Source organism: Rhinolophus sinicus, linkage group LG18 (assembly GCF_036562045.2).
Source record: "Rhinolophus sinicus isolate RSC01 linkage group LG18, ASM3656204v1, whole genome shotgun sequence".
Classification (NCBI taxonomy): Eukaryota; Metazoa; Chordata; class Mammalia; order Chiroptera; family Rhinolophidae; genus Rhinolophus; species Rhinolophus sinicus.
This window is the reverse complement of record NC_133767.1, coordinates 881623-894672: the sequence shown is the minus strand read 5'-3', so window position 1 is coordinate 894672 and position 13050 is coordinate 881623. Positions and strand designations below refer to the sequence as shown.

The 13050-nt window shown below is 44.1% G+C and overlaps 1 protein-coding gene across 10 annotated transcripts in view; it reads left to right on the top strand.

Moving 5' to 3' along the window:
* TNRC6A (trinucleotide repeat containing adaptor 6A) overlaps positions 1–13050 on the top strand; it is a 126453-nt gene that overhangs the window by 86300 nt on the left and 27103 nt on the right. For all 10 annotated transcript variants that reach the window (XM_074322876.1, XM_074322874.1, XM_019750173.2 and 7 more), the window contains one exon: positions 11992–12336. In XM_074322876.1, the coding sequence (XP_074178977.1) occupies positions 11992–12336 (345 nt within the window). The remainder of the gene's footprint in view (positions 1–11991; positions 12337–13050) is intronic.

Here is a 13050-nt window from a genome sequence, read left to right as displayed (position 1 = left end):
AGGAAGCCGCAGGCCAGGACAAGCTCTGTGGTGTCATAATGTGCCCTTCTGTGCTCGTTGCGATCTAGTAAGAGTAGTAGCTGTATCCTCAGCAGACGTGCACCTGATAGAGCAGTGCAGCCGTCCCCCCTCACCCACGGGGGTGCCCATCCAAGACCCCAGGGGCTGGTACTGAGCCCGATATGTACTGTGTTTTCCTATAAAAACATACCTGTGATAAAGTTCAATTTATAAGTCAGGCACAGTAAGAGATCAACTACAATCATAAAATAGAACATCTACAACAATATACCGTTGTAGAAATTACGTGACTGGTTTCTCTCTTTCAAAATCTCTGTCTTGTATGTACTCACACATTTTCTTGTGATGCTGTGAGATGGTACCCTGCCTGCATGACGAGGTGACGGAGAGACTCAGAACAGCATGCAGTTTAAACCTTGCTGTTTCATTTTGGAATTTTCCATTTAATATTTTCGAACCATGGTTGACCACAGGTAATTGAAACCATGGAAAATGAAACCACGGATAAGGGGGGACGACTGAACTGAAAGAGAGTATTGGCCAGAAGCCAGAAGCATTCACTCATCACTAAAGGTAACCCTGGACTTCGGGCACAGATAGCGCAGTGGTTCAAAGCCCAGGCTTCTGAGTCAGGTCACCGTGGCTGTGAATATTGCCTGTGTGGTTCTTATTCCTGTGAGTCGGGCGAGTTCCCTAAGCTCTCCGCCTTGGCGGACCATTAAAAGGAGATAATCCAGGCTTTTACTGTTGTGGGAATGAAGTGATAGGATGTGAATCCCAGGACCCCGAGGTGGTCGATGCTGGGCATGTAACTGATGTTTCATTATTGTCGATACAAGTGACTGAGCCCTAACTCGGCAGTCTCCTATGCTGGAGAGTGTAGTTTTGCTTTTATGGGTGAGATGAAACTTAATTTGTATTGGAAGGAACATCGGGTTTGGTTTTAAATCCCAGCTCTGCCGTTTACTGGATGTTTCATCAGGGGCGGTCTTCTTCTGAGTCCTGGCTTCCTCGTCTGCAAAATGGAAATAATTTTTCAAATTTATGGGATCACGATAAGGATAAAGAGATACTATAGACCGCGCCAAAAGAAATGTATACACGTTTTAAGAAAGGAAAACTATTAATTGTAATACTCCATATATACCCATAACAAAAGATGAATACAAGTCACGTGTGACTTCTGCAATGACAAGAGGTGCTCAGAGTGGTTCCCATCAGCGTCCAGACACTTCTGATGACGGCGAATTACTGCTTGAGCAGCGCTGACCAAAGTGCCCACTTGTGTACATTTTTTGGCACCCCCGGGATATTGCCTGGCATCCAGTGGTGCTTGGTCCATGTTAATTTCCAGCACTGGTTGGCAGCGTCCTCGCCGTCCTTCAGCGCCTTTCAGACGGTGCACTCGCAGTTTCCCCAGTCGCTGCGGAGCTCCTCCACGCCCCGACAATACCTGGCCTTTTCCTCTGATTAGAGTGGAGCCCAGCCCAGCACGGTGCAGCGTCTGTCGGGTGCACGAGCACGTTTCACCGTGAGGCTGGCCTGTGCCGTCTTCATTAACGCGGTCGGCCAGGATCAGTGGCAGGGGGCTTGGATGTGTCTGTTGGTAAAAGGGCGTGTCATCTGGGTAATTATTTGTCCCTTTTCCTCTGTGGATTGCTCTGCACCCATTCTTGTTCTTTACCCATTTACCTCTTGGGCCGAGAGTTCTTGCTATCGATACACAAGAGCTCTTTGTGTAACCTCGTGAGCATTCCATCTGATGTGTCTGATCATTGTAGACTCTGCTGTATGTTCAGAGTTGTCCTGAAGATGATACTGGGCAGAAATACGTAAGTTTTGACCAATATTAGGCACTGTAGGGGTTACATTCACGGAAGATGCAAGTATATGTTCAGAAAAAGGAACGCAAATTAAGTAAGTTATAGTTACACTCTTAGCCTGGACTCTGGTCCTAAACTCTGGTAACTGTTGAACCCTTCCCTGTTCAGGCTTTGGAAGCCCTGACCAGGACAGCGCCTCCTGTCCTTTGGTTTGGAGAAATTGGGGTGGGCCATGGAGGGGAGAGAATGGACTCCTTTAACCTTTTAGTTTGGAATAAACACACACACACACACACACACACACATACATATACACACCTTGAAAAAATAAAATGTGCTGCATAATTTTTTTTGGTCAAACTTAAATTTCTACTTTTTTATTTGATTTTTTTTTTTTGGACTCACTTTTATGTTGAGAAAAACCTATTTATCCAGATTTAGGACAAGTTTTGCCTATGTTTTCTAAAAACTTTTTTTAAATGTAGCATTTTATAGCATTAACTAATTGAGCTTTATTTTTACATATTTGGGACTTTTTTCTAATTAAAAAAAATCAATTAGCCATCCTGTTTGTTAAAATAAATTCTATCTTCAGTGATTTCTGGCCGTTCCTTTGTGTTGTAACTCTGTGACCCTCCTTGATTTTTATTTTTTATTTTTATTTTTTGCATTTCAGTGTGTTTGGGACTTTTTCCTTATTCTCCTTACTAACTTATAGTTGATTGTTAGGTGTTTTTTTTCTTTGAGTCGCTAGTGGAGGCCTGAAGCTCTCTAGATGATGGTACAGTATCTACAAGAAGAGTTTTCCACATTTGCTCAGACGTGAGAGCCACTGGGGCATTTGTTTAAAAAAGTATGTGTTCTGACTTAGTGAGTCTGTGAGGCGAGAGAATCTGTTTTTCTACGCAGTACCCCACAGCAGTTCTAACTAAACCAATGTGGGCACCATCCCTAGAATTCTGAGTTCTGAAAGAGGGACGTAGAGCAGTCTTTTTTCTTTTAAAGCATGTGCCTCTGCCTGAAAAACTAGCTTTCACTATCCCACTGTCTGGATCTCACACGTTCGGACAAGATGTGATGGACAGAGTGAGCAGAGGTCTTGGAAATCCAATATTGCACCTATCGTGCAGTGTGCCCAGTTCCGGAAGCTTCCAGAGCTGCCCTGTGTGGGGGATGTCCCGTGCTCAGGTGTGCTGGAGAGCAGAATGTGTGACTAGGTGGTTTTCTCCTGAATTTCACTAATGAAACTCAGGGAAATGACTTAATGATGAAAATCTCGAGGTCTGGAGTGAGGCTGACCGCTGTCTCCCTGTGTGGTTGTCTCTGATAGGTGTTTGCCAGGAAGCAGAGTTCCTGCTTCCCTAAGACCCGGGAAAGGTACACGTCTCATTTCTCTAGGATTCGTAAAGTGAATGAAAACTAAAGGAGTTCGACCTCGTATTTATTTTAAAAAAAATTTTTTTTTTTTAAGATTTTATTGGGGAACTGTGTGTACTTCCAGGACTTTTTTCCAAGTCAAGTTGTCGTCCTTTCAATCTTAGCTGTGGAGGGTGCTGTTCAGCTTCAAGTTGTTGTCCTTTCAGTCTTAGTTGTGGAGCGCGTAGCTCAGCTCCAGGTCCAGTTGCTGTTGCTAGTTGCAGGGGGCACAGCCCACCATCCCTTGCGGGAGTCGAACCGGCAACCTTCTGGTTGAGAGGACGAGCTCCAACCAACTGAGCCATCCGGGAGCTCAGCGGCAGCTCAGCTCAAGGTGCCGTGTTCAATTTTTTAGTTGCAGGGGGTGCTGCCCACCATCCCTTGCAGGACTCGAGGAATTGACCTGGCAACCATGTGGTTGAGAGCCCACTGGCCCATGTGGGAATCGAACTGGCAGCCTTCAGAGTTAGGAGCTCAGACCTCTAACCGCCTGAGCCACCGGGCCGGCTCCAGATTTTAAATTTGATACTAATTTTGAACTGGTTGTTTATGAGCTCTTGCTGTTTGGTATTTTTCCTTACTGAGGAACTTTTAACAGAAACATTATGATTTGCTTGTATAAAATATAAACACAGGACTGGGCCCAAGACCCCCGCGGGTACCAGAAGTCACGACGCAGTGTTTGCACGTAATCTACACACACCCTCTGTAGACTCGAGTTTAAAAATTGTTTTTACATAAAAGGTATAGTTTATTAATCCTCATGAAAAGTCTGTAGTCGCCACAGACAGAGTCCCTGAGAAGCCTTTCCTCCCCCTGCTCTCCGGCCCTGGCACTGACCTCTGCTGCCCCCGACTCTGCATTCTGTCCTCGTGTGCCGTTGGCCGTCTGTGTGAGGTCCTACTCTTCTCAGATGGGCCAGGTCTGCAAGTCTATGTTTGGGCTTGTTTTTCTTCGCTTAATCCAAAGAATCATAGATCACCTCAGAGCCAGTTGTCTGGCCACCCCAAAACGGGGTCTGACACAAAGATGGCGTCTGTGTGGTCTTGGGCATTTCACTAGTTTCCCCCAGATTTCCGTCCCGGGATGAAGGACGTGGCTGACCATTTGTTTCCGTCGTCGGGTGGTCATGACCTTCCTGTTTCCCATGGTACCTGTTGTTCCTGATGGCGGCCGGCCGAGCCTCAAGCCGCCATCGGAGGAGCGAGCCTCCTGTGGCCTTGACTTCATCTCTAGGTGCTTACGATGCCCAACACACCGGGCTGCTGCGGAGGGACGCATGACGTCTGCGTGTGCAGGACAGGTGCAGCCTCTCACCCAAGTAGTACACGGCAGCAGCTGCAGAGTTTTAGTTTTTCATTTTTGACCCTGAGGTTGGTGGGGTCCATGGATGCAGAACCCAAGGCTGCAGAGGGCTGACTGTTCATTTTGTTGTATTTCACGTTAGGTTTTAAGTCCTATTAAGTTCTCAAGCAGCCGTTCAGTTCAGCCTCCTTGCTACGAGGAGCGGAAGTTAGTGGATTGGCAAGCGTTGAGGTCTTTCCAGGCTGACCAGCAGCACTTGTCCTCGACAGAAATTCCAGCTCCACCCCTGTCATCCTACAGCACCTTCCCCTGAGCCCTGCAGCCCTGTAGGGTCACTGCAGTTAGCACTGGACGCGAGGTGGCATTATACAGGGGCAGCCCCGCGTAAATCATCCACTGTGCTGCTTATTCTCAGGAGGGAGAGGGTTTTCACGGTGGCATGATGTTTGGCCGAGTTTTAAATAAATCTGACTCAAGCTCATTGTAAATGAATAGAACTGCCCTAGCCCTGTTCAGCCAGCTGCCGTCTCTTCCCTCTTGCCCCCCTTCAAGTATAAGGAGATGGAATTCAAATGATTGGGCCTCAAATACGGGCAAGGCTTTAGAGCCATGAAATGGCCCTGTTGCCCTTTCTCCATTTTCTAATGAAAGCCACACAGTGAAAAAGCAGAAGCTGGAAACACCTTTCTTTGGGATTTCTCGGTGCAGAGAACTTTCTCATGTGCTTTGATGTTTTCATCAGGTTTGTGCCTTTTGAGATCTGTCGCAGTGAAGTGATCCCGCCGCTGCTCACTCAGCAGGAAAGCTGCAAGACTGACTTCACCCATCCTTGTTTGCACTTGTGGTCAGGAGCCAGATTCTTTAAGGGAATGGTCTGGATAGCTACCTTATTGTTTCAGCACAGCAGCTAGAATAATTGGTGTGAGAATTTAGGCTTAAAGAGATAATTTCCTATTAGAAACATAAACAGTTGAGTGGAAAGATAAATATATGTGGTGTTGCCTGACAAACAGTGAAAATTTAAATATACTAGTTTGCTACATGTTAACGTTTTTTACAAATGTTATTTTGTGGCCCTTAAGAGCATAAAATAATTCCCTATAATAAAAATTTTAAACAATGTTTATCTTAAAAACAAGATGACACGTGTTTTTAAAAATAGCCTTTGAGCAATTGTAAGGATTATTTTTAAGCATTGAGCATTTGTAGTTTAACCTAATGTTTCACAGCTTAGAAATTTTGCCTTTTAATTTTTGAAAACCCGACTTCCTGGCTTGTTAAATTGCTTTAGTATGTTTTTATCTTGTTGATTATGCCTAATCTCATTAGTTTGAGATGGTAAAATTTTTTTCTTAATAAAAATAAAACATAAATACTTAGGCAAATCTTGTATTATGGCTCTTATGTGGGAATAAAATTTTCTAACTTGAGCTTTCATTGCAATATGTCGTCTGGTCTTCCAAGAGCTTAACTTGATGGTTTTGTTTTTCCTATATAATGATACAAATTGGGATTAAAAATAGAAATTCTTCTTTCCAGAAGAAGTCTTAAAAAGCACTCTATTCTATAGATGCTTACTAAGTAATATTTTTAGCTGGTAAAATTTTACAATTTCAGTCCTTTTAAGAATTCAAATGCAAATTTATATGTGGTTTTCCTATTTTGGAGGTCAGTTTAACACTTCATTCTGTTAAAGTGAAATCCTGCCTTAAAATGGCGTTTTGTATATGATGCCCAATATTTATGCAGGTGTTTTTAGAACATTTACAGTGTAGCCACTATGAAAACAGTATTGTGCAAAGCTGAATTGTAGACTTTGGAAGGATTGGAATAAAGGAGGGCCTGAGGGCGGAAGGCGTGGAGGGTGGTGTTGGGGAGTTTGCTGATAATCCAGGAAGACTGACGGCCGCTTCCTGTCTCGTCTCTGCTTTCTTTTAAACTTGAAGAGAGCCAAAGGGAAGTTCACTTACTTAATATTTCCTAAAATAAGTTTATTAGAATGGCATTATAAAAAAATCTTATTTTAAAGTTTTAAAGAAGTATTCATTTAAAAGATTTGAATCTTTTCAATAAGAAAAGAATAAGAGTAAATAACAAACTTTGTTTTTATAAATTAGAACTTGGTATATTTAGAACTTTGGATATTAAATAGTTACTTATTCTTGATTTTTTACTTGAAGACAATTACTATGGTATTTTTTCAATTGCTAGACTATGTTTTAGAATAGTTGTAGGTTTACAGAATGACAAGATATTTTTACATAGGAAATGTCATCAGAAAACTCATAAATGTAGCAAAAATTAGTTAATTGTAACGTTGGTTCATTTCACTGTTTCACTAAGTGGGAAGTCTTGATTTGGAGCACAATTTAGGGAAATGTTGGTTTAAAGTCTTTGAATGAGTAATTTTTTTATTCTTAAAAGTTAAAAACTTGTTTATTTCTGGGCCATTTCAAATTTTGCCCATCTCCTTTAAACACTGCAAAAAGACAAGTTGGGTCACAGCATGACAAAAAAAATGTACAATCAAAGATTTTAGTGGGTATGTGTGTATCTTACGCTAGCTGAGTGAAATTCCTTCCAAATGTCTCTCTGGTATTATGGACAGTAAATGTTACGGCCAATTAGGGTCTCTTTCCACATTAACGATACGCTGACTGACCTTGTTCTCCGGACGCCGGCTCCAGAGATTTGTAACCACTGAGTTATTCAGCAGCGTACTAACAGCTGCCACCAGTGCCTTACTCTTTCTGCTTCTCTGGGTCGCGCTTTCTTCCTCTCATTTCCTGGTTCTTGATGATTCTGCCTCTTGCATGTCAGCGCTCTTCAAAGCTTCACCCCCAGTACAGTCCTGTGTAGCTAGGATTCAGTCAGCTCACGTATGCTGGCAGTTCTTGTTCATTCAACCAGTAGTTCTCCCACGTTTGCTGTGCTCGCTTGGTGCTGGGAGTGCCTGCGATACGGTAAAGGGGAGAAGTCAGAAAGTCGCACGTACGAGCACGCGCAGTCCAAGGGATGCCTGAGTGATTCTGGGAGTGGTTGTCACAGAGCTTCTCAGATCCGCCGGGTCTGGGTGCAGGGTGATGAGCTGTCGCCGAGGACTGATGGCCAGGAGGTTGGTGAGAAGGTGTCAGGGCCCTGTAGGCAGAGGGGTATCACCACAGCAACAGGCTAGCCTTTGGAGCGTTGCCGGTGTTGGATGTGCACGAGAGGACGCGTAGTTGGAGCCCTGGCCATGTGCTGCCTTCTCTTCTTAGTTCTTTACGTCCGCCCATCATCCGTCACAGCCTCACAGCACACCCGCTCCCCTCTTTCACAGAGGAGGGCACAGACACACAGTAGGGTAGGTTCTCTGTCCACAGCCACGCAGCCGGAAGCTGCAGGGCCGACACGTGAATCCAGCCAGTCTCTGGACCTGCACTTTTTTGTTCCGGGACAGTTTATGTAAAGCTGATACTGTGTGTTTCCCTAGGACTTTCTATACACACTCGAGTTGATCAGAAGAATGTCTGGTAGTATCGACTGCTGACGCCATCTGAGCCTATTGGTCATGTTATAAATGTCTCCATTTCTTCTATAGTAATCTTTTTTTCTTTTTCCTTTTCTGGGGTCATTGTTAACACGTTGCGTACGGCGGGGTTTAAATCCCTCATACCCCTCTGTTCTGGCAGGTTTTTAAAAGAAACTACTTTAAAATGCACCCTTCTCTTTAAAGCGTAAATGCTTCTATGTCATTTATTATTTTTCTATAAATAATAGATTCTACAAATAAATTATTCTATAAATTATTCTATAAATAATTATTCTACAAATAATTCAATAAAATATGCAAAGTAAAAAGAGTCAACAGTAAAAACGAGAATTCTCGTTATCCGTCCTTAATTCATGGCTCAGAAAAAAACGAAGATTCTCGTGATCCGTACGCAACGTGTTAAGTAATTTTTGCTTCCAGCTTTTCAAGTTATTTATAGAGTTGAGCCTAAAGAAATATTTTAATTTTAGAAAAGCATCTCTTTTTCCATTTTGATTTTTTAAAAAATTAGGTTAACTAGTAGTTTATTATTATTTTTTCATAGAACCATGACTTGGATTTATTGGTTCACTTTTAAAGTCATTGATTTCTACTTTTATCTTGACTAATTCCTTCTTTCTGCTTTCTTTGGTTTGTTTTTTAGCTTGAAATGGATGTTCATGCTTGCCGAAAATAATTAGGGCTGTGGATTTTTTTTTTGGATTTTTTTTTTTTTTTTGAGCACTGGTTTAGTCGTATCTTAATTTATTGTGTATTGTTTTCACTATTATTCTCTTGATAATCATGCAGTTTTGGTATTTACTCTTCAACTCAAAATTTAGTGAAATTTCATTTGCTAGTTTTGTTGTTTCTGTTGTGGTTGCATTGTAATCCAGAAATGTTTGTATTCTACTTTTTGCAACTTATTGATGTTTTCTTGAGAGAGAGAGAGAACTTTTTATGACTGTTTCATGGGTACTTGTCAAAAAAGATGTTACCATATATTCTCCGTTTTCGAAGTCTATGGTATTGCTATTAAAAAAAATTTTTTTTTTTCAGTTTTTCTCTTTGTCTCCATTTGGTTTTACATGTTTTGATACTAAAGTTTGGTATAATAATGTTCTTAGCAGTTATATCTTTTTCATTGGTTTCTATTATAAATCCAGAATACCTCTTATCCTTTATAATGCTTTTCTTGTTGAAGTTTTAAAATCTGATATTACTAATGCTTTCTTTAAATTTTGTTAGCATTTCTTGGTGGTATCCGTCTCTATACTTCCCCCCCAATTTTCCTGTATTTTTCTCTATTTCCTGTTGTTTCAGGAATGATTTTTGCAAAGTACATTCCTTAAATTTTTTTTTTTTTTTCTTAATCCAGTTTAAGAGCTTTTATTAACAACTCAATTTAGCCCACCCACAATCGTTTTGATTACAGACATTTCTGAGCATCCCCTCAGCGTTTCATTCATGTTACATATTAACCACAATGTTGAAATAATTCTTCCTCTGGCATTTTCTGTATCTGTTGAATGGATCAAGTTTTCTTATTTTTATTTACCGACCTAATTAACCTAAATTTTAACTACACATGCACAGTAGCCAAATACTGTTCGGTATTTGTATGTGTTACTCAGCACCCCACCCTCCCCCCCACCTGCATGACTGTTAGCTTCTCCTTTACTCTTCACTGCTGTTTCCCATGCTGGCATCTGGGATGTGCTTGACATTATTTTGTTTCATTTTTCAGTCAATCATTACATGGCCTTAGGGTTTTACTGGTGTTCATGGTTTTCTGGCCCCAGAAGTGAGTACCTGCCTGAGTCTTATTTTCTTCCTGGCACTTTTTCTGATAAGAAGACAGCAGTTGTTTGAATTTGAAATAGGGGCGGGGTTGGTTGCGGGGGTGGCATGTATAGTAAATCCCGCCTCATTCCCAGTGTTTGTAGGTTGTCTTCTAATTCTGTGCATGTGTCAAAGAATGTTTTCCTGTTGCCATCTCACCTAAGTAACATCTTGTTGGGGTATTAAGTTGCCATCACCATCTTTTCCTGTTTTTTGGCAGTGGGTAACTGTACCACTTTAAGGTCACGTTCAAATGCTAAGCGTATAAACACTGAGTTAAAGTTTCTGTTTTCCTTACAATGTTAGAGTTGCATATACTTTATCTTCTTTTGGTTTCAGAGGTACTTTAGAGTATCCGAGGCCTTATGTCCCATATGACAAAGAAGTATGCATTTTTGCTACATCCTGGGAGCATTACATTGGGAGGTGAAATTTTCACACGTAAAGTCATTAAACCTTGAATGCACTTGTCCCAAATGGTTGTCAGTGAGAGGATCTCCGATGCCGTCAAGGAAAATGAACAGGATTCCAAGCAACAGAGTGCTTGTAAATTTCAGTGTCATTCCTCCTGCCCTGTAGTTTGCTTGTGTTACTTTAGATCAAAGTCACATTTAACAAACTGAGAGGCCCAAATCATGTTAAAAGGTATGAGTATTAGTGATACAGTTGAAATCCATCGGTTGTTCAGAGAAAGACGACGACGGTGGGGCTAGACTGTTACATGCGGGGGCTCCAGCACTGAGGGTGAAGTTGGGGGACTGCTGGGAACACCTGATCACAGCGTCATATACGTGGTAGGCATTTGATGGCTGCTGTCTTATTTGGGCCTCAGAACTAGCTGGTATTTCTGGAGTGTTTGCATCATGCTGCGTGCTAGGCCAAGACTGGACTGCAGGACAGGAAGAAAGACACAGAGAAGTCCCCTCGTGAGTCTGGGCTGTTTCCATTTTAGGCCTGGAGCACTAACCCTGAGCAGTTTTCTGAGCAGGTATTGCACTGCTTGCGTGGAGACATCTCACTTCCTTCACGTGACAGTGGCATCTGAAGGTGCATCAGTGTCACAGAAACACTAAGTGCTGCGGACGTTTAAGGTGGTGGTGTCCAGTCAGTTTATGTAGCCCTGTGCTTGGTGCTCTGTAAACGGTCCCTTGGGAGCTTTAGGACAGCTGTGCAAGGTGTCATCCCCGTTTCCCAGAGGACACCACAGGCTCCGTCCGGTTTATGCAACTTGCCCAAAGGCGCAAATCTGGGCTTGAAACCTGGGTCCCTCTAGTACCAGAATTCATCTGCCATGCTGCCTCTCGGTAGTTTTAGAGATTACGTGTATCTGAACTGGTTTACGGCATTTCCATCAGTTGGTTTGCTTTTAGGATCCCAAAATGCACTCTCTGTAGTTTTTTGGTGTTCACACAGCAGACAAGTGGCTGTTTCTCGGATTTGCTCCTGCCAAGCCATCCAAATCCTTCTCCAGTTCTGGTTAGTCTCAGATTTCATTCTCTTATCTTGGTGTTTACTTCCCTGCTCTCAGTTTGTCTTGTCGGATTCTAACAACAAAAACATCGTCAGTGTTGCCATTTTGTAAGGGAATTGACAGATGGTTCGTACCCTTGTTCTTGTGCTGCCCTTCAAAGACGGAAAGTGCCATAGAGGAAGTGGATTAAGAACGGTTCCCAGGGAACCGAGGGTCCGATTCCTTCAGGGCCACTGGCACTTAACGTCCCACATTGTTCTCTTGTCGCCGTCAGGCCGACGCAGTGTAGAATTAGTGTGTCATCGGCCTTGTTCCCTGATCAGAGACGCGGGGTACGGGTGGGGGGGAGACACGTGAGCTGTCACCCAGGCCGGGAATGCCGAGGGTCTCCATGACCTCACCGGACTGGGGTCTGCAGAAGGCACATGGATTCTTGGCAGTGAGCTCTCCTGGGAAACCAGAGCCTGGGAATGAGAAAGTTCTCGCACGCGAGAAGCTTCTGCTCCTTTAGGGTTGTTTTCGTGGTGCCTTTTGACTTGGAGGGCTCCCCTTGGAGGTACACTTCCTGGCTAATCTTTTCACCCCTTTCTTGTTGGGCCCAGTGCCAGACCAGATAAGGCCCAGTGTCAGCCAGCCTCCGCCTGCCAGCGCTCAGAACGGCCCCTCGGCAGCGAGCAGCACCGCTAACGATGCCCGGCACGCCCCAGCCAGCAGCGAGCAGCAGCCCCCGCAGCCGCAGGCCCTGCCTCGGTACCCTCGCGAAGTCCCACCGCGCTTTCGCCACCAGGAGCATAAACAGCTTCTGAAGAGAGGCCAGCATTTCCCTGCCATCGCAGCGAACCTGGGACCCACTGTCAAAGCGCCAAGCAGCCAGTGCGAGAGCAGCCCCTTCGCGAGTCTCCAGCCACACAGCAGCACAGAGGTACTGGACGGCAGACAGCAGGCAGGTGAGCCAAGGCGAGCGGGGCAGGTCTGGGAGTCACGGCCCTGGGCCCTGTGCTGGCGTCGTCCACAGCTGGGGCAGAATGAGAATTCTGCCTAGGGGCTTGGGGTGGGGACTCTTAAAATGCGGCCTGTGCGTAACCACCCGTCTGCTGGTGAAGTGGTCGTTTTCTTCTCACTCGGTCCGGGTTCTAACCATTTTACTGATAAGCAGCTTTTGGCTGGTGCTGGTCCTAAGGCAGCTAAAACTGACAGACAGACAGACACACACACACACACACACACACACACACACGTTACTCGCCGAGCAGTTGTGCTCCTTCCTGCACTCCATCCTCACCCACCCTGTGAGGCGTGGGCTGTTCTTAGCTCCACGTTTCAGTAGAGGAAACAGGCTTGAAGACACGGAATAACTTGCCCAGATCACTGACTTACCATGTACCACAAAAAGATGGCCACTCATGGAAATGACATTCAGACAGCACGTGCATGCAGCTGTCCCCTTAGAGTGGCTTGTCTCAGCTCAGTGATGCTGGTGGGGCAGAAAGTACACCTACTATGTGGTCACAAGTTTCTTGAAGCCCCGTGCGTTTCGACACGGCCTGACAGGTTCTGACAGGTGATGGTTGGTTTGCCCATTCATTTATCAAACTGTTTTGAAGCTTTCATCACGAGCCCGAGAGAGGCCTGAGGGGGTCACGGTTCCCACACGTGGAGCC